The 25,094-nt window shown below is 42.2% G+C and overlaps 1 protein-coding gene across 3 annotated transcripts in view; it reads left to right on the top strand.

Annotated features, from left to right (window-relative positions):
- Nucleotides 1-25,094, top strand: part of OSBPL5 (oxysterol binding protein like 5) — a 183,650-nt gene that overhangs the window by 109,432 nt on the left and 49,124 nt on the right. For all 3 annotated transcript variants that reach the window (XM_082058624.1, XM_082058626.1, XM_082058625.1), the window contains exons 2-5: nt 7,958-8,114; nt 13,960-14,033; nt 24,071-24,151; nt 24,810-24,911. In XM_082058624.1, coding sequence (XP_081914750.1) covers nt 7,958-8,114; nt 13,960-14,033; nt 24,071-24,151; nt 24,810-24,911 — 414 coding nt within the window. The remainder of the gene's footprint in view (nt 1-7,957; nt 8,115-13,959; nt 14,034-24,070; nt 24,152-24,809; nt 24,912-25,094) is intronic.

Here is a 25,094-nt window from a genome sequence, read left to right as displayed (position 1 = left end):
GTATGGGTAAAAAACCCCTTCAGTTCTGGACGTTACCTGGGAAATAATTAATGTTGATGTATTAGCTGTAATTACAGCAAGTGAGGTATGATCTATGCAGTTAGCAGGGGGAAAGACCAGTGAAATCTCTAAGTCAGGAGAAGCCCGTCAGTGCTAGTGGGAAATTTAATATGCTTTGTTAAATTAATAACCTTCTGTATAACAATCAATTTACAGTTCAGAGGGCAGAGGAGGTGAATGTAAAAACCATTAAGCTTTAATTTTGGTGACCCACTTGATATTCTTAGTCAGAAGAAATCTCTAGCATAATGTTTATAGGGTAAATTGCAAGTGTTTTAAGAAAAAAAGGCGTGAGGATTGTATATTTAATACTTATTGCAATGCCCATTTATAAACCATAACGTTTAGAATAATAAACCATAAGGTTTAGATCCCTTTCCCAAACATAACATGGCTTTAGTCATGGGCTGGTGTTTGCTCACAGGAGATGTTTATCCAAACCAGAGGTGATTCTAAAGATGAGGTTTTCCTACCTGTCAAATAAAAAAGTTTTGCCTTTTGTGACCCTACCTCCAAATTCCTTGGTTCTGAAGTAAATAGGGAGCCCCAAAAGACATGATCTATGATGCTTTTTGCTCAGCGTAGACATTCAGTGCCTGGTTTCACAGAATCGCACAGTTTCACTTGTAGTTGTTCTGTTTGTAGTGTTTGTACATAATGCTCACTGTAGAGAGAGATTAGTTGTGAGCAGATTATGTGTGGAAGTGCTGCTTGTGTGCCTAAAGCTGCAAATGTTCTGGTGTACACAAAGGAAACATTAATCAAGACATCTTACAGAGGATTAAGGGAGGAAATAGTTTTGTCTCCTGATTACTACAAAATTTTCACTGCCCAGTGCAGGAAAAGGCAGGCAGAGAAGCAGGAGGTGACACAAAGAGGTTGATCTTCTGTTCTTGGAGAGAGCAAGAGCAGATTGCTGTGGCTGTGGTAGGCATCTTCCACAAAAACAGCATGAGAAAGGCAGCTTTAAGAACTCTTCAGGGCATGTGAGCTTCAAGTTAAGTTGTAGGGATGAACTGACCACATTTCTGAGCTTGCCAGAGAAGCTGAGAGAAATACTTCCTGTTGCACATGATCTTAATATAAGACATCTGTATCTTTAGCTTTCCGTAACTTGGTTCCTTTGTTGCAGATGGGTGTCTTCAGAAACCTATGTTATTTTATTTTCCAGCCTGGACTGATTGCTGAGTGACATGGCATGCAGCAGAGGGCATGGCAGTCCTTAAAACTGGAGTACTCCGGCAGTACCAGCATTCCAGTGTATTCACCCAGAGCACATGAAGGATGCAAAGAGCGGGGCTTCATCAAGCTCCTGGGGTGGTTTGAGATCCAGCAGAGCAGGACATGGTCTAGGAGGAGCATGCCAGGGACCACCACTGTTGAGGAGAGGTCCCCTTACCAGCACCACAGAGAAGCAGCTGACCCAAATAATTCTGGGGAATAGCTGATATTGTCAAGTTCCATTGCTTCAGGTTCCAGCTAACAACATGTCAGCCCAAAACATTCAGTGTCAGCTGTAAAATGTGTGTTTTTCCATATCCCTAATGAAATAACATGGATTAGGTAGAGAAAGAAATTGCCTGCACAGGCATTTTTCAGGTTTTATTTAACTGTTGTCTAATTAGTTAACTTAGAAATGGGTATTTTAGGAAAAGCTTCCAGAAACAGATTTCACAGACTTTCTGAATTGATTGTGGTTCTTCAGCTGTTGTAAATCACCAGTGCACCACTGAACTAATAATTTACCCTTGTTGAGGATCTGTGCTGCTGTTTTTCCTTGTGAATACTTAGGTCTGTGATCGCTAGAAATGTGTCTGCTAACAATTTGCCTTCTCTTTTCATTCATGAAGTTTTTACCGCTTCAGGGTTAATTGAATCAGGAAATGTCAGTACCTTTAGATTTAATTTTCCTTATTGATGCAGATTCTGGAGTGAACGACGGCTGTGAATACAAAATATGGTTCAATTTGATTTCTGGGAAATATTCAGTGACCAGAAAAAGAAAAGATTGTTTGAAACAAGCCTTGAATAAATTAAGAACCCCCCATAACTAGCACAGCCTTCTTGACTATATGAAACCCCTCATTAACTATTTATAGAGATGTGCATATTTCCAATCTATTTTAAAATGCTGGAAATGAGAGCAAGCAAACCAACTTACCCACCAGTTTGCAGAGGGTAGGGGCAGCATAATGTCTGCACAGTGTTCAGCTGTGTGGTAATTATATATCAGGAACTTAGAAAATTTGAAGATGGAGCCAGGAAAATTCCATCCCCAAAAGCCTCTGGCCTGATGCTGAAAGCTGCCACTATCGTCCCAGCAAGCACAAAAGGCTCAAAATGCAGAGCAGCTACGTGAAAGGCATTTCTGCACCAACACTGGTCATCTGTAAATGTGTTAGTTGCTGCCTTCACCCGAAACGGCTCTGGTGCCAGAAGAGGAGAGCGCTGGAAGGTCCCATTTGCTTTAATGGCAGCCACAAGGCTTGTTGATAAAATAACTTTTGTTCTTGCCCCATTGCTCTTTTGTTGGCTGTTCCTGAAGCCACCTGGGAGTGAAAGTCCCATTAGGCAATTGCAGCCTGTTAAGTTCAGCACTTTCTTTGTTCTGTGTTTCATGAGGGCTTGACTCAGACTTTTCATATGCTATATTTTTCATTTTTAAAAGATAAAGTGGTCTCAAAGACAAGGTTAGCAAGAAGTTTATTTCTTGCTGCTGAATTATTTATTCCTATTTAAGCTCCGGCGAACAGCCCACATTTAATAGTCCATTACTGCGTAGAGAGCTGTCAAAGCAAAAGAGGCAATCCTGAAAAATACTGTGTTTAGTGGCTCTGTCAATACCTTTCCTTCATTTTCATGGTCAAGAGCACAGAATAGAAGGCCAGAAATTACCTGAGCTGCAAACTTCAGGGCACTTTAATATACCAAGACTAATAACCAGATAAATTAATGCAAGAGCTAGAGTGAAGATTTTTTGCAATGAAGTTAGCTTCCTAAGAGAGCTTATGGATGGATTCTGCATCAGTTGATGTCTTCAAATCAAGACATGATGTCTTTCTTAGACAATTCTGCATCTCATTTGCTGGATTTGGAGGAAACACAGGAGCAGTGGGTGAATTTGTTGCCTCGTGTTGTTTAAGTGATTTGATAACATAATGGCAATTTTTAGCCTTCTACAATTCTGGCCCAATTTTGATTTTTACCTTCTCCCTATTCCCCAAGCCCCCGCAGAACTGGTTTCTGTGAAGCATCTGCCGTATCCTGAAGCAACCTCCAAAATACTGATTTAGAAGTAAGTTTGTGTTTCAGAAGAACAGTGTTGTCCTCAAATCAGCCATGCAAGATTTGATGCTCAGAAGGACTCATGTCTAGACGAGCATCTTCTATGATTGCTTATTTCTTGTCAGACACTTCATGACCAGTGAATTTTTGTATGCCTTCTAGACAATCACACATTAGTAGTATAGAAGTAGATTTTGTACAAGGCTCTATTCTTGGAACTCTTCACACCCTGCCGTCTCACAGAGGTGATTCTGGGCACAGGCTGGGTTATTTACATCTAAAGACCCCGTTGTGAAAAACACTGAACACACCTCCCACCTCCCTCTCTTACATCCCTTTGGAAAATTGCCCTTGACATCTACCGTTCAGCATCCCCTGCAATTCTCATGAGTTTTATGTAATTTGAAGCCAGCTTGGGCAGGCAGAGCCTTCTGGACAGATATAACGCGTAGCTCTGAGTAAGTGAGCTAATGAAGCCTCATTTTCGTATGGTTTTGTGGCTTATGTTGGATTGGTAATAGCTCAGTTCACAGTACTGCCCTTCTTTCAGAGGACAATGGCACAGTTTCCCTCCTTCCTTTAACAACTGATTTTCATGTAACTTTTAAGAAGCTAATGGTTTCAGGTTTTCAAATGCCTGTTGGTTTTCTTTGACTTTTGCCAATGGTACAAAAGGGATTAGGAGGGAGGGAGGATAAGGCAGTATATTTACAGATACAGACACACAGAGAGATATCCTGCGTAGCCTCATCTAGGTGTTCCTGCTCCAGCGGGGGGATTGGACTAGATGTTCTTTTGAGGTCACTTCCAATCCCTAACATTCTTTGATTCTGTGATTCTCTGATATTTCGGGTGTACTGTAGAATATTAATAGTGTGAACTACGTTATCTCCCACCAAGGAAAAAAGCGTCTGATGTATATAAAAAAAAAAAAACAAAATACAAAAAAACACCCTTTTCTGTGATTTTTGTCCTGCATTTTGCACTGCATAATGAAGTAAAGTCTTGTAGACTGAGTGTGTGTGTCTCACCCTTTCTCTGAAAAAAATATTGTAGTAATCTAAGATGTTGGTATCTCAGGGAATGAACTACAGGCCAACAAATCTTACATTTCATTTACTTTGGGTAAGAAATAAGTTGAACTGTGCACACACCATGTAGTGTGCTGAAGGAGACCCTCTGCTGCTGTCGACTTCCAGTTGGAGTGAAGCCCATAAAAAAGCAGATGGCATAAGAGCCAGTCTGAAGGAGGGTCGAATGCAGGAAGGATCTGTGCCCGTGAGCTGGAGCAATGCAATGTTAGATGATCTGTGAAAAACAGGCTGGGATGCTGGTGATACGGCGCGTTGCGTGGTTACGTGTGTGTGGCTGACAGACACATCGCCGGTGCTGCTTCTCAGGGAACTTCAGTCGCTGGAGGTCTTCTGCCAAAAAGGACACAGTTAAAGAGGAGCTTACTCAAATTGATCTTTGTGGCCCAAAAGAGATGAGCTGCTCCTACAAGCTTGTATTAAGATATGAAAGAGAAAAGCCAGAGCAAGTTATGGAATGGAGAAAAGTATTTTCACTTGTTATTGCCCAGTGGCTGTTCCCATATAAACAGGCCATCCAGATTTCTTGCTGTCAAGCCCGTGGCTTAATTAAGTGTGGGAACAAGAGAGCATCAGCACAGTAATTCTGTCAATTATCCTGTGGTGGAATAGTGTGAAATAATAGGTGAGAGAAACATTAGAGCATCAGTCTCTCTGCATAGTAAATATAACAGCAGTTGAAAGAACTCATCTTCTGTTATGTCCACCTGGTATGCAGCCTGCTCTTGCTCGGTGTCTGGAAGGGTCTTGCCACCGACAGTAGTGTGAGCTGGTTCTCCACTGTTGTGGCTTGTGGTATTGCTGAGACAAAATAATGCTGAATGCAGCCTTTTTGTTACCCTGTCAAGAAGAGTCTCCACCACTAGAGAGGGGCCTAAGAGCCGGATGGATGGATGTTTTATGTTTGTAGCTTGTTTCCCAGCCTGCTCTCCACTGGATGGACCCGGGATTTCTGAACGCCTTCCCACACAGCCGGCTCGGCGTTGCTGGGTCACTGCTTTTTGGGGAGAGTACCCCATGGATCTGCTTTTTCTCTGAGAGACTTACGAGCAGTTCCAGAGGCAGAGAGTTGAGATGGCCCTTCTGGGAACAAGGGCAGAAAATAGCTCAGTGTTAGCATTCCAAACCCAGCTGTTTAGGCCTGGATTATTTTTAAATATTTGGCTTTCAGACATGTAACTAGCTGCATTTTCCTCCTCTCTCTCTTTCTTTTTTTAAAGGTAGCTTTTCTTTTGCATCTTCTCCCCACCCAGCTGTATGCAATCAAGAGTATCTATGCAAAAAAAAGGCTTATTTACATTGCCAAATGTTAGGTAGCTAAGTTACCTTCTACTTCAGAGATGCTGTTGGCCGCATTGGGAACCGGGGGACTTTATGAGCCTGGACATGCGTTTGCAGGGGCGTTTTGCTGGCTATTTGCATGGCCAGGAGGCTGGGCAGTGGTGAGTGGGAAGTGCTGCAACCACTCATTTTACCAGTTGTCATTGTGCGTCATTGGCCTGAAACAGTCTCATGTGAGACACTGTGCAAAGCATCGATCCGTGGCAGCCCCATCCAGCGCACTGTGTCCTGGAGTTCAAGTATGAAGCCTTTCACTGAGAGTCATGTGAGGTGGTTTTGGTGCAATGCTGCTGCTGAAGCTGTTGTGTCCTACAGCCACTTCACGGGGGGGACGTGAAAACACCTAGGGGTGTTAGGGAACATTGTGCACAGACCTTAATTCATTCTCCACAGAAAATGCAAACCCAACAGGGGACATGCAGCCCCTTCAAACTGTAGCTGCATGGCCATTTGGGGGCTATTCTGGCTGCTAGCCATTACCGCCTTTTTGGATATTGCAGACCCTCAGGTCTGATGGCTCACCCATCCCAGCATGTTGAGCTGGACTGAGAAAGAGCTGGTGCTCAAAGTGGTGTTGGTAACCCATGCTCATTTTTGGGATCAAGACTGGTTTAGATCAAATTAAGCTTGTGAGCATAGAGGCCATCGCTTGTGGGAAGGAAGGAGGGAGGGAAGGGAGGGAAGGGAGGGAGGGAGGGAGGGAGGGAGGAAGGAAGGAAGGAAGGAAGGAAGGAAGGAAGGAAGGAAGGAAGGAAGGAAGGAAGGAAGGAAGGAAGGAAGGAAGGAAGGAAGGAAGGAAGGAAGGAAGGAAGGAAGGAAGGAAGGAAGGAAGGAAGGAAGGAAGGAAGGAAGGAAGGAAGGAAGGAAGGAAGGAAGGAAGGAAGGAGCAGATGCTTTCTCACCTTGTCAATCACATCTAGTTTATAAAGTTGATGCAGCCTAATGTGTAAATAAATTTTTAAAATGCAAAACCTGAAACATTGGGACTTCTGTAGGGATTATCAGGGCAAGTGGAGGGTCAGATCTCAGATAAAACACAGGAGGAGAGTTTCTCTAGTGCTACCCAGGTCACCTCACATGCTGGTTCTGCCCTCCTGACCTGCACTGCGGCCCTGAGCAACTTCTTCCCCTTTGCTTTCCCAGTAGCCTGAAGGAGATGGGAAAACTTGGAAGCTCTTTTCAGGAAACATGTACCATCCTAGAGTTTTTCTTACCATAGCAGCTGCCCACAGGAGAAGCAGTAGACCTTGTGGTCTGTAATGCCTATCCAAAGGCTGGGTTAACACTTCTTACTGCTATTGAGAGCCCTGCCTCTGACTGCACATGGAGAGAGAATAAAGCTTGTAACTCAGGAAGGAGACAGTCATAATATCTGTTTGTAATGGGTAAGAAAGAACTGCTTGTTGGATGGGTATAAAAGAAACCTTTAATTCCAGCCAGGATAGTCTAACACATAAGCCAAGTGTTGGTAAAGAGCACAGTACCACCAGGCTCTTGTATGAGGGTGCAGGGAGGCTTTTGGGGAGACAAATACTATTCTTTACCCTCACAGAGCAGCAAGGTTTATCTTATTGATTGAACTGTAAGGCTGATCTAAATGGCATTTTAAAGAAGACCAAAATTATTTTTATGTGCTGTAACTGGAAATAAGGGCAGGTCTGACACTCATTATCTCTGCTTGCTGCTCTCTGCAGCCAGTGCAGCTGGTCTTCCTTCATGCAGCTCTTCCTCTATGCAGCTCAGATTAAATGTGGATTTTTGCAGAGATGGTGTGACTCTGCTGACACCAATGGAGTTACGTTTATGAAAAAAACTCCAAAGCATTAAAAAACCCTAAACAACCCGAATTTTAGCTGCTGTGCACTGGATAGACCGAGTAAGTAGCTATTATCTTAGATAGATTCTTGTAGGTAGGAGGGTGTTATACTGCTTGGATTCACCAAGGAGCAGTGTCCTCCTTCCCTGCCATTTGCAAATGCTGGGAGTCAGCAAATCAGTAATTGTAGCTTCAAACTAATATCACTTTCTTTTTTCTTTCTGCATAGCCTTCTGGCACTCTATAAAAAGATCTGGCACACTACATAGGATTAGGTGGCTTTAAAGCAGCAGAGTCATCTGGGTGTGAAACTTTGATTTCCTGTGTCTTGAAATGAACTGTTATTTCTATCTTTCCTTTTCAGAAAACCCCCACAGCTCATGCCATGAAGGAGGAGAACTTCCTTCGTCGCAGGTTCTCCCTCTGTCCAGCCTCGTCCACCCCTCAGAAGGTTGATCCTCGCAAGCTGACACGCAATCTGTTCTTCGGGGCCGACAATGACATCTACCCACTCAGCCCAGGTTGGTTTCTGGTGTTTCAGTGCAAAAGTCGCATGTCTCAGGTGTTTGGATGCAAGTAGATACTTTAGCGGGCTGCCAGGAAACAGTGAAGCGAGTTAATGTGAAAGAGAGAGAAGCTGTTGCAACACAGGTATTGTGGATCCCAGCCAGTACTGCTTTCATGATGCTATTGTCTTTCATTGTTGTGGCATTAAACTCGTTTAAGCATTGAACTCGTTTAAGATTTACTGGCCCTATTTGCAGACGTTTAATGGCAGGTTTCCCTGTTCAGATTTAGAGCCCAGGATAAATATTACAAGAGCAAACTTTCTGTGGTTAATGTTCTGTAAATATCTACAAGCATGACAAGTACCAAGAATCCTGACAGGTTGCAGTGAATGACGGACTGGCTTTAAGTGTTCTCTTTACATCTTTTTTGCTTTGAATTTCCTAGCATCCTTTTTGAAGGAAATAGAGCTCATTTCATTGTTGCAGAATTTTTTGCTTGCAGTAAGCATTCAATTCTTTCCTTGATTGCAGTCTGCAAACAATGCTTTCGTTCCAGTCTGTAAACAAGTGCTTCAGGGAACAATCACAAGTTTGTAGAGCTGTCATTTGCAGCTGCCATGTCAGTGCTAAATAATCAAATCTCACAGCACCTTCATGAACTCTCAAATCTAGAGAAAGAACATAGCATCTCTCAAAAGGTCTCAGTGCTCATATAGATGTAGCACCTAACAGACTCTCTGGGCTTTGCAGATGTAGAGCAAAACCTGGTCCGGGTTTCCTGAGCTAATTTTCTTTAAGTGTAAAGGTTTCAAGGGTCTCTGATTTCGCAGGTGTTTCTATTTGTGGATGTCTGCTTCAAGGCAATGGGGAGCCTATTTTCAGCAGTGCTGACTAATCCTGACTGTCACTGAGGTTGCTGGAAGCCTCAACAACCTTTGGTAGTCAAATTGAAAATTATTTAAAATGGGATACCTAAAATCTCATACATTTCAAACCTGTGGGGACTTCTGAACAGCTAACTGCCCGTAAGTACAGCCTGTACAAATGTCTGGTAAGTAAATAGCTGAAGTGCTGATTTCTCAGGCTGTAGTCACTTCCCCTTGCTTTGGGGAGGTGGAGAGTTGTAGCTTAGAGTTTGCCCAGTTCTTCAGTTCTTACCAGCATTTTCAGTGCTAAAAAAGTTACCGACTTCCTCACAGAGGTATTTCAGTGCTGTAATCTTTCAGAAACCAGGGAAGGCTGGAGGAGGTAGCTATAAGAGTTTGTCTCTCCCTCAGCTTCACCCATCACCTTGTTTCTCCTTGATACCTGCTGGCAGCCAGACCAAACAGCCTTTGCTGGGCTCAGCAGAACCTTGAACCACACTGGAGCTTTTGTTCTGCTGCGCGGTTCTGCCGGGCAACCTCCAGCACTGGCATCAGCGGGGGTGGCATCCCTCTGCTGCAAAGGAAGAGCATAGGCCAGAGAGCTGGTAGAGGAGAGAACATCCCTTTTAAACAAACAGAAGTTATGGCTTCAGCCAGAGGTTTTTTCGCAGAGTGTCTGGGTTTTTGTTTACCCTTACTTTTTTTTTCACTCCTTTTATTTCTTTACTGATCCCCACAGAGCTGCCTTGTCTCGTTGTTTTCCTTACCTTTCCTGTAAGAGTATCTGTCACTCTTCACATTCAGTTGCTATTTCATATGACAGGCTCTCCTTTCGCTCCTTTGCTGCTGCCTCCTTTTCCTCTGAGCCTGGCATGCTTCCCCCCATCTTCTCCCATCCCTCTGAAGGATGGTGCTGTCACCATAAATAAGCCAAAGTTGTACTTCCGTAAGCTGCGTCCAATATTTCTCTGTCCCCCATTTTTTTCTGTTTTTTTACATGAACTTTCAGTTCTTGAGGCTTTTCCAGTGGTCTGTGTATTGGTGCCTGATCCCAGCAGATTTTCTTTGTGAGGACACTGGGCTGATGGTGTTGGATGGGTGCTGTGGGCAGTGCGAGCAGCAAAGCCCAGGGATTTCCAGCCAGGAATTTGGTGGGTTGCAGAGTGACTGGAGCTGCAGGTCTCACAGCACCAACACTCAGGATTAGCCCTCCAACAACGAAGGTGTGCAAGTAAATCATTCAGTGAGAAGGGAGTGTCAGAGTTTACACCTCAGGAAAGCCGTGTTGTAGAGATTCAGTTCAGTGAGAGGATTTTTGTAAAGGAAACATATGGGAAATACAGAGGGCACTTCCTAGAATAACAGTTTGGACTTTTTGCTTCTTGCCTGCATACAAAAATGCTAATGATTATGGTAACTTAAGGAAGTTTGAGGAAGACATTTTCTTCTTCTAGAAAGTTCACAAACTAGAGAGACATAAATTCATGTTCCTTGTCCATGTCTTTCTTTCACATAGCAAAAAGGGGAGAGAATCTTCCTCTCTTTTTGCTCTCAGAGGGTAGAAAATGTATTGGGACAGTAGCTAAAAAAACTTATAGAGAATCACTCTTTTTGACTGGGCTGCGAGATCACACAGTGGCTTTACATAAAAATTTAGATTAGGCTGTCTGCATCCTCAGAGATACAATTTAATTAATACATGAACTAAAGTTTAGTCTGCATACATTGGGCCATGTGGCTGATACTTTATTTGCTATAGTTTTGCTGCACGTCAAAGCCTGTGTTTCCTCTTGTAGTTATCCAAATACTTCACCAGAAAGTCTATAAAATAACAATTTGTGCTGCATAGAGCTAGTAATGAATTCTTAAATAACCCAGTTATTTTTCTTCTTGTTGCCATCGGTCAGTCATGCGTGCTGCATCATTCTTCATAAAGGGGAAGACCTCAAGGATTGATACCCAGCAGAAAACCAGAGAAAAGGAATAGTTATTGTTCTGGAAAGGAACTAAGTGTTTATTTTTCCTGTGCATGGCAGTAATGGGTTAGAACAAGGTATCAGTAATTGAACTCTGTAGTTGCAAGGCTGAAGTGTTGGCAGCTTTCTTCGTGCTGCGGTGAAGGCTGCTTCCATAAGCACTGCTGATTCGCTTCCTGAAATATTTTTCAATTATTTGGTGCAAAACTGTTGGGCTACTTTGTGGAGGACCCTTATTTGCATGCCTTGCTAGCAGGCAGCAGTGTAAATCAGGAGAGATGCAGCTCTGTTTCTGTTGTGGGCATTATGTTTTCTTGATCAAGGAGATAAGAACTTCAGCTTCTATAGCCAGTTAATATTTAGCTCCTTTTATGTTTTTATGTGGTTTCCTATTTATTTTCTCAAGGTGGCTATGTCTGTTGTGCTTTGAGCGGGACTCTCGCTTTTGGGTTTTCTGTGCAGTTAACTATGTGCGTGGGTGTTTGAGAAACTTGCACATGGTTCCAATGAAGTTTGTTTACCCAACAAGGGCTGGCTCTCTCCTTCCGCACGGCTGCAGCAGGTCTGCTTGAGAGAGACAACAAATACAGCTATCATCCCAAAAACCACCTTTTCCTCACAAGTACCTATAGGCTTAACGTGTTTGTCATAAGAAACCAGTATAACGCTTCTCCATAAACATATCTTATAATCCTTGTAAATGATACAGCAGGAGTCAACAGTTGAGTGTTCCAGTGTTTCATGATACCCTGTTAATAGGATGGTCCAGAACCTCAAGAGCACTGAATATCTAATTTTTCAGGTACAAGCCCTGAGAGACAGCAGAAATCTCTCACATCCGGGCTTTTAGTATGGATACCAGCTTGGAGTTAAGATTTCTTTAAGAAATGAAACATAATAAAGGATGGATGTGAATTCTGTTATGCTAATAGATGTGTTTCCCTCAGAGCAGGCAGCAGCTGATTCCCATTAACTTTGCTTGAACTTTAGACCATATGTTACTTTCCCATACATGTGCAGAAAAACCTTTTCATGGGAAACAAGTGCAGCAGCTACATGGCTTTGTGTGTTTGTTCCAACCTCCTCTGCCTCTGTTGGGGGGAGCGGGGGCTGCAGAGGGGAAAGCACCATCAGAGAAATAAAAGGTATGGAGATGCAGGTCCTTGTCCATGCACAGCAGTGCTTATGGCCATTCCTCTTGTCATGGGAGCACAAGGGGACTGGCAAATATCCAGCCGCTTGGGATTTTCTCCTACTCATGGACATTAGATTTCTGCGTGCATTATCTAGGGCTCGCTGTTTCAAGGGAAGGAGTGACAATTAAGGAACTGGGTTAAGATATAGGTTCCCTGTTGTTACACCACCTTCCTGTGTGACACCACAGGTCCTCCCTCTGCTTCAGTTCCCACATGAGCAAGGCACGTGCTGTCCCGCTTCTCCCAGGCTTGGAAGCATTTGCTCTCTGCCTTGGCGCAGCTGTGTGCATGTGGGGCAGCGCTGTGCCGTGGGGTGAGAAACAGCTGAAACCCGTACCACCCTTAGTCACCATGTGGGAGGCTGAACACCTTCTAGGGACAGCTGTCCCACAAAGCCTTTTCTCAAATTGAAGAGCTGATAAACCAAACTGCCTGTTAATGCCTGTTAAAAGGACATGGGTTTTGTCCGTTTACCAGTGAAACCCCGTAGCACAGTTGTAGTTCCGCTTATAAAGGGACGTACTTATTCTTTGTCATTTCTCATGATAGAGGTGCAGAACATGGCCATGAGGATATTTATTTTTCAGTAAGCTTCTCTGGCTGGCTTTGCTAATGGTGCTTGGCCTCTTAAATGGCTGCTCTGAAAACTCCCGGAAACATTATGGCTTCTGACACATCTGTGACAACTTCTACTGACTTCAAGAGAATCAGGATTTTCCCTTGCTAGTTTTGAATTTCATGGTGTTGCCAAGACTGGCCTGCACAATGTTGAAAAACATTTTTAGGAGTTTCCATGTTTGTAGTGTGCTAGAATTAGATTATATTTCACTGTTGTGGTGATTCTTTACTGTGTCCAGTATTCTGAAGTTCTGATCGTTAACAATTTTGAGAAGAAAACTACATTGCAATTGCATAGCAATAACTGTCTTGGCACTAAAAAGCGAGTCTCATCAGATACTATTTTTTGGCTTTTTTAATAGAAGCTCTATGATTTCATTTACTGTAAGGACATGATTGCAGTTGGAAAAAATAACAGAATTTATCATTACATTTTATTGCTTGGACAAGGACTACACACACTCATACTAGTATATAATGTGTATAATGTACTGCAAGTTTGGTACATTTGGGTAGTGGTAATGTATCTCTTCAATGACTGGAGATGTCATAGTGCTCATAAATACTACTTGTTAATTGATAATGTTTCTTATTTTAACAAATAACTTGGTCAGAAGACATTGATCTTCTGCAGGCTTTTTTATTTTGTTTTACTAATTATGTCTAGATGCTGTTCTGTCTTCTGTAACATTTTATGATCATAGTTATTATTTGTCAAACAAAGCATGCTGTCAAGTGCATCTGTGTATAGTTGCCGGCTACTGACAAAGGAAGATAATGTATTGAATAGCTGCTTATTAACTAAATCCCATTTGTTATTTGCATTGAATGAGGCATGGGGTATGTAAGAAAAGAACAGACTGTGGTAATGTAGTTAAAGACTGCATCATAATGCAGACAGAGAAGGGAGCTGATTAAGGATGCATAAGGAACCTTATTTCTGTTTTTTTCCAGCCTTCATATGCTGGACTTTGCAACCATTGTGTTGGTTTAACACAGTGTTTTCAGACCTAACTTTAAGCAGTACTTGTTGCATAGCCCAAGCATGTGGATCCAGGTTATTTTAAACTCTGCAAGATCCCTTTTTGTGATCCTGATGTGCATGAGATGTGCTTGCTGCAGCAGTAACCCTTATAAGGCCATAGGAGCCATGATTTTGCACAGTATTATTCTGTTTCTGAATCGCATTTCTTTGTTGCAGGAAAAGACGTGGAAGGAAACAGCCCGTCGGCACTGAAGGATGAGACACCACAGACTCCAAACTCCATTAGTAAGGTACTGTGGAGCAGGGGCTTCATCCCCCTAGTCTTGCATTCGTTTCTTCTCAGGCTGTTACTAATCATTCTTTTTTTTTTTTTAAGTCATTGCGAAAGCCTCTCCCTCCGTTCCTGCAGGAACTGTGTGTGCATGTTTTGAGAGAAAGAAAATGGGTGATTTTGCATGATTGGGATGACAGCAAAGCCCACACTTTATTCTGACGTGGTAGCACCTATCATAGAAGAACCCTGTTTATTTGGGCCTCATTTGGCAGTGTAATTAGATATGAATAAGTCTGGTTAAAAGGTTGATTTTGTCAGCAGAGGTGTCTCCTGCTGTTCCAGATCAGCAAGGCAATCATAAACCTTCACTGTTTTGGAAGAGAAAGCTGTAATATTGAGCATATTGCAGAGCTCTGGGAGAGCTCTGGAATTGGTGTAGCAGGAGAAGAACACAAACTAGCTAACGTTTCCTGAACACATTTCCATCCAACCTGTTATGGAGAGGTAAAACTGGATCTAAAGACTCTCGATCTGGGTGTTAAAAGCCTGGCTCTGCATCTAGAGCTACTGAGTCCCGGGGTTTGATTTCCTGTAGAGATGGAATCAACCTTATAAATTAGATCTGGCTTTGAGTTTCATGTACAGGCTTTTTTGGCTGCAGCTGCCTACCATGTTTCTAGAGGGTAACTAGAAATAGAAGCAAGGCCTGTTAATAAATTTTTAACTAAATGTATTCAACTATGAAGCTATAAAATGCAAATGATACCAGCTGAAGTGAAAATATAACATGAAGGAAGCAGCTGCAGACAAGTGATTTCTTATAATACATGAAAATAGGCTCTGCATCTTCAAATACATTTGGCTGTGCTTGCTTGGAGCTTGCAGATTGCTCTGCTGGGATGCCCTGGCAGAGGTCAGCACAGGGAGATAGGGATGAGAGGAGCTTTGGGAATATGCAACAAGGGCTTGTGTACATCTCCTCTGCTATTGCTGTAACCTGACAAGCTGCAAACCGATCTTGGTTTTGCTTTTTCGGTCAGGTTCCTCATGGGAACCCAGCCTTCCAATTATCCTGGCAGTGGAGAGGCCCAAGGACCAGGCAACCGCACCCAGGGCTTTTGTTTTAAAGCCAGATGTTTTACGCACCTTATAAGGAGTGGTCTTCAATTCCCAATGAATTAGGAATGTAAAGAAGATGGACGTTTTCTTGACAGGACAACTCAGAGCACTGAAATGCTGTTTGAAAAGGAGTTGGATTTTTGAGATGCAGGATGAACGCAAGAGTAGGGATGTATTTAAGAGGTATCTGAGTGAGAGCACAACCCAGCTGTGTTTTCCCAGCCTCAGGGTCTGCCTTGCTATTCAGTCTCCTACAGGTGTGTTTTTGAAAGGAGAGGCACCCTTGGAAGATTGGGGTGCACATCTAGATTTCTGCTGTGCTTTGTGTGCACCTGGGAGGCATTGGTGGGTCTCTCCTTGACAGCATCAACAGCAGTCATTGAGTGCAGAACAACTGCATCAGATTGGTGACTCAAAACAAACGGGGGTCTGAACCTGGACCAGAGTTCTGTTTTCACCAACCCAAGACTTTAGTTTTACAATAGTGAAAATTCCTCTGAAACACCAGTGGACAAAAAACAAATGAGGAACCAAAACACCAAGCTTCAGCTTGCCTGTTCACTTTGGCTACTGAATGGGTCAGAGCTAGATTTTTCTTCCTGAATGTTCTGCTTAGACACACAGTGTTTGATTCAGAGACCTTCTGTCTCAGTGCATCTCTGCTGTAGTGCCTGTCATTCTCACTTCAGTCTTCTGTGCCTGGCTATGTTGTATGCTACCTTGCTCTTCTCCAGTCATGTAGCTTTTCTTGTGTCTTGCTTTGCAGTGTCAGTGACAGTAGGGAGTCCATGTTGTGAAATGTCTTGTAATTTAAAAATTCAGACAAACTGGTAGTCAGTTTCCTTAATATTTTGTTTTTCACGTCCACTCACCTCTAAGACTATAAAATGAAATCTTACTGTCAAGTGTCCAGAACAGTAAATACGGTAGTGTCACAGTATTGCAGTTTAAAAATAAGCACTGATTCTACCTACTTGAACCAAAGGAAAGAATGTGCTTTAATTGGGTCATGTTTAGATTCATAATAGCACGAGGGAAGTAATTTTTAGAAACTAAACCGTAGGGTGTGCAGGTTTAATTAATGGATTCAAAAGTAAATGTTCTAGGTAACAGATCTGTGCCATGAATACTTACCCTTCTTTTGGCACATTGGGTATAGCAGGCCTTGTTGGAAATCAGTGTCCCTTCAGCAATGCTATTTTGATGTACCACACCACATTGACTCTTTTCACCCAGTAATGAGAAGGAAAAGAAAACCAGGCAAGTGATTCAGTCCCTGGACTGGGTCTTAGGGGACCTTGAATTCCCAGCTCTGACTTGGAGTCCCTGCATTTTCCTAGGCAGAATAATTGTGTTTCTGTTTCACATCTTCATCAGTGAGGTGGAAGCTGTTCTGTGTTTCATTCACTCAGGCCGTGTCCACACTGCGTGATGGAGCAGGCTGCAGGTTTCTCAGGTTAGCAGACACCAAGCAGAATGTCCCATAAAAACCCTATAAATGTCTGTGAATTTGTGAGCTGTGAAGCCGTTTAGTTGCAACCACACTACCCTGTGCTTGAGCTCATAGACGGACTGCTAGTCCATGTCTGAGGTGTGAACACATCCCAATTGTCCTGTCTGTACAGACACTAAAATGTTTGATGCTGGAACATTTGCTTTCAGTGTGTTTGTGCAGTTCTTAGCAAGATATATTTCTGATTTCAGCTGTGGCTTCTCATGCCAAATTTTATTAAAGCAAAATTAAGGCACAGTTCAGCTACACATTACATGGCAAACTTTCCTTCAGTGTATTTTCACTATTTCATTTTTCAAGTGGGGTCTCTTTCATCTCCTTTTTCAAGGGAAAACAAAAACAAGCCCACATTATTAGCTTATTTATTTTTGTTTGTTTCTCATATTAGCTTCTCTGGTTTTTAGGGTGCTTTAGCCTTGTTTTCTGGGACCAGTGCTCATAGTGGAGTATGAAGGTATCACAGAACTGTCTCCAAGCCTCAAGCTCGTCTCTGCAGCCAGTTAGTACAGTCAGCATGTGCCTGATAGTGACAGGAGATACCCTTCTCCCATTTTGTGCCTCATTCAGGACTGTTAGCATGCTTTAAGGCACCTTTCATTGCATTATGCAGTGATGCATTTTCTCTTTCTTGCCTTCCTATGTGTACCTATTTATTTTACAGTCTGGAGAACAGCTGGGGCGTCTTGATATGCATGCAGAGCCTACAGACAGTTGTGGTGTATTTTAAGGGACGGTCAGAAAAATCTTGAAGCTGGCACTCAGTGGTACCTCACTCTTTTCACTTCCCCACTAATGCCACAATGAAGTCTAAAATTATCACATTGTAGGAGTGTAGCTGTTGTGTGTACAGTTACATCATGTAGGAGAGGTCAAAGTTTAGATTGCTCTGCTCATCGTGAATGAGGTTTTGCATGTGCCTGAGTTGTTCAAGTCTTTATTGTGTGATTTATAATCTGAAATACGAATCTAAGTGGCAACCAGAAATTTCTTGCAGCTGCAAAGTAGTTTGAAAGGCCTCATACTGATCACTTGAGATTTAAGCTGCAACTCCCATGCTGTCTCAAGCTCATCTTAGATCCATGAAGCATGCTCTTAATCTCTCAATTAATTTCAGGCATGGTTACATGAAAGATCATTCACAACTCTGGCAACCTCCAAGGGTACCTTTCCCTCTCTTCTCCTTACCCAGCAAAACAAGGAATCAGTTGTAAGGGAGATCCAGATGTTGCAGAATCACCACAGAGAGGCTCAGGAATGAAATATCCCCCATGTGTGCTAAACACAGACCTCCTGGAGAACCTGGCCCTTCCAGGTGGTGTTATGCTTCACTGGACCCTTGCTGGCTTTTCTTTACTGTGCTTTGTGCTGTTGATGCTATGGATGGAATTATTTTGGAGCTAGTGGTCTCCATCAAGACTAACACTCAGTTCCTGTGCCTGGCTCAGGCACACCTTGCTTCTTCAGTTCCATGTGCAGCATTTTTGGGTAATCACTGTTGTCCACAGTGATTTCAGATGAGCAGAGAAGTAGCCTGGAGTATCCTGGGAGAATTGCATAGAAGAGGGCTGGGGTTTTGCACTGAGAGGCAGGAAACAGGGAGCACCCTTAACTTGTGTAGGTGCATACAAGGCCTGAACTCCCAGGTGCCTCACAGAGGGGAACACAATAGTAACTGTTCATTTACAGAAATGAAGTCTCAAAGTTGATAACTTTGGGTAAGCCACAGCAGTCATATCATGTCACCATGGGTCACTGGTGACCATAATTCCTTACTCTAGTGTTTCTGATGGGGGAAGTGAGGGTAAATGGAGGTGCTAAAATTGAAATTATTCATTAAACAGTTTTGAAAATAATATTTTAAGCTGAAAGTTTTTCATTGCTCAATTTCTTGGTTTGTTTAAACTCAGCCTAGGAACAAAAGTTGTGCTTATAGCCAGAGGGGAAATCAAAGCTTTGCTTCAGATTTCTGCTTAGCACTACAACTGTACCAGTCATGTGAAACAGTGTCTTTCTCAGAGTGCAACTTCCCATCTTGCCTAAAGTGTTCTTTAAATATTCAAAACCTGCAGAATGTTCTTCCCATGAAAGGCACACGTAAATGATCATACAGAAATCCCATGAGATCTATGGCTTTTTCTTTAATTACTATAATCTGATGCAATGGAGCAAAGCATTCCACTACACAGTAGTATAACTTGATATCTGGAGTTGCTTGAATAGCTGAATTTCACTAATTATTTTCCTCAGATATTGCTGTCATGTCAGCTGTTTATTTGTACAGGCTTTTCAATTTGTGCTAATCATTGTACTGTTTTAGTGTTGTAAACACAGTTAATATGTCATTGTAACATTTTTGCATTGTCAAAATAAGATAGTTGTGGGGGTTTTGTTTGTGGTGTTCTTTTTTTAACTATAAAGTTTTAGGTGAAAATTATTCAACTTGCTGTAAAGCAGCATATTAACTGAAGGGTAATCTTTCTAATGCAAAGCTTGTTTGTCAGCAGGAATCATTTCACTGACTTCACCTGTGCTTTGGATGAGCTGTTAATTCACAGTAAAATAAAAAAGTTTTTAAAAAGAACTGCTTACAGTAAATTTACAACAAAATCGTTTAAGCATGGTTGATATCTGTGAATATTCACATCAGTAACAAGAAGCTGCTCATTTCTAACGTTAAACTCAGCTCTTCCATAGTGTTTTTACTACTTCAGGAACTTCCATTTCATTTCTTTTATTTCTGCAGTGATACAGATCTGCAGCAATTTTATGTGGAAAAGATACTGGAGAAATTACATGTGAGCAACAATGTGCCTCCCATGTGACAACTATTTTTGCTTTTGTGAAACATAACTTATGACCCCAGCTACTTTTGTTCTGCCTTCAAATTCCCATCTGATTTCATCTTTCTCTCACTTAGAAACAAAGAAGAAAAAAGAGCGACTTGTAAGCTGTCACTGCTGTTAACATGCCGACCACAGCTTGAGAATGACTTCATTTAGATGTTTCTGACTTGGAATAGTTCTGTCTCATTACACATTTTTTTGTGTTCATCCCATGCAGCAAGGGTTGCGTGTGCTCAACAATAGGATATTCCTCTTGCAGTTACCCAAGGCACGGATGGGCTGCCATCCCTCACGCCAGAGCTGATCGCAGACTGTTTCTCTGTCAAATAATGTGGTTCCTCTTGGAAATGAATTCACCAAAAAGACACTGGATCATAATAGCACTATTGTGAGGACTCCTACAAAGCCTAGCAGAAGTGCAAGGGTATTGTCATAACTGCTAACAATCAGCAGTGGATCTCCAGAGCTACGTAACTGAAATGAAAGGGAAGAGAAGCTTAACAGGGATGAAAAGTATGTCTCTGAGTACAGTACAGCCTGTCATCAGCTGGCAAGGTCATTGCTCAGTCCTGGAAAGAACAGATCTGCTTAGAGAATGAAGAGGGACAACAGTTTCCTACCTCTGCAAGTGCTGCTGCGTGCCCTGGTGGAAGTTTTTGACAGGTTAACAGTCTTCCCTCCTTACAATTATGAGAACCAGTATATGAAAAACACATGTATTGCTTTCTTATTAGAATATTCCTGTGGTTTTATTTTAAAAAGGACACCAATTCCCTACCCTCCCATTGTAAAACGTCTCATTCTGGTTAATATTGTTCACGTGTTGCTGTAGAGAGGGAGGGCCAAATTCTGATATCCTGCACACGCATTTTCCCATTGAAAGATTTGTTCTGGTGACAAATGGCTTCTCTTAGTTTTCAGCCAGGCTGAGAAAGGCAAAGCAATAGGAGGACATCATTAAATGGTTTTGATGTGTTTTAGTAGTGTAAGGCCCTGCTTTGTCTTAGGGATCTTTATAGCTGATGGCACAGGTTTACTGAATCTTACGTATGGCACAAGGTACAATCAAAACTATTAAGACAGATAATTGTAAAAACATGATATCATATTACTTCAAGTCACTTAGCAGGTTAAACCTGGAGGAAGTGTACATTGCTACCAGCAGCATGGTGGCCTGTGTTATGCAGTCCTGGGCCCTTAGATCCCACCTTTCTTGTGAAAAGGCAGGAACTTTAAACCCAAAAATGCAATGCTTTTCACTCTGTAGACCTGGAGATCACCTGCAAGAAAACTGCTATCTAGGATCTGTGATGATTTTCCCTCATAAGCATAACGAGAAGCAAAGTCAACAGGGAGAAGCAATCAGTTTGACTCTTTGACAAATTAACTGGGGAACAGCGTCCAGTTTCCAAAACCAGTAGTCCCAGGTCAGGCACATCTGAAAGGTTGTCCATGGCTCCTAGTTACATGGCTTGACTTCAGTAACATTTTCTCTGTCTTTATAAATCTTGGTCATTTTACAACCATCTTGGGGAGCTGTGCTGTCACACAGCTGATACATCACAGCTTTTGGAACATGGCAGCACAGATATTTATTTTCCCACACCTAGAAATTCTTACACAGGTGATGGGGCACTTAAGTTAGTGCTTCTTTCTCATCCATCCTTAAGCCTGCCTTAGTGTGCACCATCCCTGTGGCTGTGTTTCCATTTACAGGCAAAGTCAGCAAATTCAGCATGTCTGGACGTAGCTCAGCCCCAGAGGAGGCAGTGCCTGATGGAGGCAGTGCAGGGGTTCAGGAGCCCACTGCAGCAGCCTCCAAGGCTGTTAATACAGCTGTTTTGACCAACTGAAAGACCAGTTTGTAATTATTTCAGGCAAGTTTCACTGTATTTATTGAGCTCCTAAAGGCTGCAGTGGTGTAAGGGGAGATCAGCCTTTTATCTGCTGTTGTGTGCTGCAGCTACGTGACATGCACAGCAGTACCAGCTGGCGTTGGGCTTGTGGTGTCCTTGGTCACGGAGTTACCAGTCGGCCCTCCTGAAGAGGTGGATCAATGTCTTTCTGTGTAAGCGTCCCAGGTTTGAAGTCTTGTGGTGATTTAACTCTATTTTTAGCATGACGCAAAGAGACTCCGAGGAGGAGGCAGGTGTGGCTGGTAGAGCAGTGAAAGTGCCTCTGTGTGTGTTGGTGCCTGTTCCCCACGAGAAGCAGGTTTAGGGCTCAGGTTTGCAGTGGTTGTTGGAAGCCTTTCTGAATTCATCTTCAAGTAAGTTTCCTCAAGCCAAGTGAGCTTAGGGTCCAATCATTTGTTATTTTTATAAGTGCTAATATGTAATTGTATAGGCAAGTGACTTGTAGCTTGTTTTAATTAGTTAAGCAAAAAACATCCATTATATCCTGATGCTTTGCAGACACTTGAGCGGGATTTCCTCAAATCTCAGGGACATCTGTGCTTTTTCTGCTTCGCACTCTGGCTAATGAAGAATAGTATGCAGTGTTTCTCTCTGCGTCTGATCTCTCAGGCTGGAGGGAGTGAAATTACTGATAAGCATTTGGCTCATAGTTGTATCTCAAGGACAGGACATTCTCCCTGCTAATTGGGAGAAAGGGGGAGAATTCTTCTGACCAGTTTCAGAGGACGCGTGTCTCAAATCATGAAAGCATAATCTCCTAGTAATTCCAAAGGATTCTTGCTCAGAGACATTTAAGCACTTAGAAATGTTTCCTCATAAAGAAAAGCTTATAGCATATCTCCCAAATGTCTGCTACTGCCCTTTGAAATGTGACAAAGACCCTGTGGGCACAGTTATCTGTTCAGACATCGTATCAGTGCAGTTGTCCCCATCATAAATCTTGTGTTTTCACAGTGAATCCCATGTGCAGAAATAAAGGATTTGCATCAGAGAGTAGAGGAGGCAGGCTTCGCTTTCTGTTAAAACAAAAATGACGAATATTGAACAGTTACAGGATTCCAAAGCTGTATTTTTCTTTCAGTGGATCCAATGCCGTATTGACTTGTACACTGGACAGTATCAGGAACTTCACTGGTCTTTATGTGCCATCATAGAGTTTTCATTTCTCTATTTATTCTTAAGTGTCAAGTGTACTTTCATTTTTAGTGAAATACTACTAAAAGGGTATGTGACAACATTATTGCACCTTCTGCCCTTAATTTCTAATCCTGCATCATCCAGAGTGAGTTTTGCTCAGTTGAGTATGCACCTTTATCTCCCATTTTTGCTCCTGCCAGTCTCTGAAGCACAGTTGATGGCCTGGTTGCTGTGTCCTGGTTTTGCATTTGCATGTTTTATCTAAGTTATGTGAAAAGGACTGATCCAGCTGTCATTAAATATTTTCCTGCTCACGCTAACATTCAGCATGGTTTGTGGCTGTAGCAGTCGGAGAGGTTTCTGTGTCACTAGAAGGGAAAAATAAAGTGGGTCTCTCAAAATTGAAGGTGCTGTAAAACTATTACATCAACTCATGACATACAGGAGAGAGAGTCTGAGAGCCCAGTAGTTTTGTGTCACATCATAGCAGTGAATTTGTAAATGGGAACTATATTTGATACTTTTTGCCTTAGTACAGCTTATTCTCATGTCATACCCATGCAATCAAGGTGGCCAAGGGCTTTTTTTAATAAAACAACCATACATAAGTGGGTGAGACAGTGCCTGACCCCAAAAGATCATGATCTGAATGCATAAGACCCATGAAAGGTTGGAAGGAAAAGAGGTATGGAGAGAGAAAGTAACTTTCTTATGGTCACATAAAAAGTAGCAGGGTCCAGCCTCTACCATAATTCTCATGCCACTAACCCCACCAAGTTTTGGACAATTTGCTGACAGTACGTATCCAAGGAGGGGTCCTCGTCGTGAGTCAGGTTCCAGACAGCCATACTGTCTAAGCGTACTCTATTGTAGGAACACTAATATTGTGACCATGTCTAACAAAAGTGAAACATTTTTTCAGCCCATCTGCACAATTAGGAGATCAGTTTGCAGCCTCTGAAAATGAATTTAAACAGCACTGACACTATCAAACATGATTTGAAGTGACTGTATATTCTGTGCCTGTCTTTGCAGGGCCAGATGATGATGATTTCCTGTATTATCTGTAACATGATTAGGTCATTTCTTGCCCACTCATGTTTCTGGACATTTCAGCTAGGGCAACAGTCATTGCCAATGTCGAGTCTAGTTCTGAAAGATCTATACCCGCCTCCTCATAGTTTTTAATCCAGTAATTGAAATGCTTTCAGATCTGAAAAGGGATGGACAGTTTTCAAAGGTAGGAAGAAGAATAGAGGGGTTTTTTGTTTTGTTTTACCAAGGTTAATGTCTGCATGGGAGAAATATGAAGAAAATTTGGTTGGGAATTTGCTAACTATGAGTATAAAAAGGGAGTTTGGAGTGCACTGCAAATCTGTGTTTTCTGCACTTGCCTACTGTTCTGTTGCTGAAGTCTGCAATCAGCTCTTGCACGGATTCCTGGAAGATATAAACGACTCTTCATTAGAGCATAACTTGAACATCTTCATGTTAACACATTCCTGTTTCCTCTCTCTTTTTTTAGATCGAATATAAACTTTGCAATGGTTCTGACAAAGAGTGTGTGTCTCCCACAGCCAAATTCACAAAGAAGGAAACATTGAAGGTATGTGTGAAGCAGCCAAGTCAGCATCAGCTGACTTTCTTTTACAAAACAAGTAGCACCTTCCAAACAAACCATTGGGAACTACTCTGAGTCATTTCCCAAGACCCAGAGAAGCCTCTGACTCTTCTAGGAGTCATTATAGGCCAAGGGCATTTACAGGCTTTATACAGAGGATTAGATTATGTACTGCAAACAGAACAAATCAGTGTAATTATTTCACTCTGTTTTGTATGTTCCAGAGCTATTATGCACCTCAAGAGGATTGTAATTCTTCATTGGTCTTGTTAGGAGGGGTATGCCTAGGCACTCTGAGCAAATTATTGCTTGAACACTTGCTTGTCTACCAAACCAAAAGCATAAATAACTTGGTTTAGATGAAATTAGATTTAATATCTTTAATTTGAAGGGCGGATATTCAGCTTCTTTCCATTTCCCCCAAAGAAAAGCCAAATTAGATTATGTTTAGTGAAACTTCAGGAGCAGAGAAAATACCTGTTATCTCATTATGGTTTTGTTCTTCGTTGTGCTCATTTCTGGGGAACCTGTGCTGGGTCAGGTTCTAGCTGCGCTATACATAGCTGTTCTTAATGCATTATGATCTTTCTTCCCCAAAAGAGGCCATGATTACAGCTGCTATATTTTCCCTGTTCTCTATCAGGTACAAAAAAAAAATTACAGACAGGAGAAGAAAAGAGCTACCAAACAACTCTTCAGTGCTCTGAAGGATCCCAGTGTAGTGATCACAGCAGACTGGCTGAAGGTATTTAATTGATTCTGAGGCTGTAGGAAAAAATAAGTGAGAAGTACTTGATATGTCTGAGACTTACTTATGCATTAGCACTTTTTTGAGTGAAGGAAGACTGAATACTTTTGAATTGAAGTTGCTCTAAAGCTGTGATTAAATAACTGCTATGAAAGTAGAGTTATGGGGAATATTTACTTT

This window comes from Streptopelia decaocto (assembly GCF_964273445.1).
Source record: "Streptopelia decaocto genome assembly, chromosome: 7".
In the NCBI taxonomy this organism is placed as follows: Eukaryota; Metazoa; Chordata; class Aves; order Columbiformes; family Columbidae; genus Streptopelia; species Streptopelia decaocto.
This window is presented reverse-complemented; position numbering and strand designations above follow the sequence as displayed.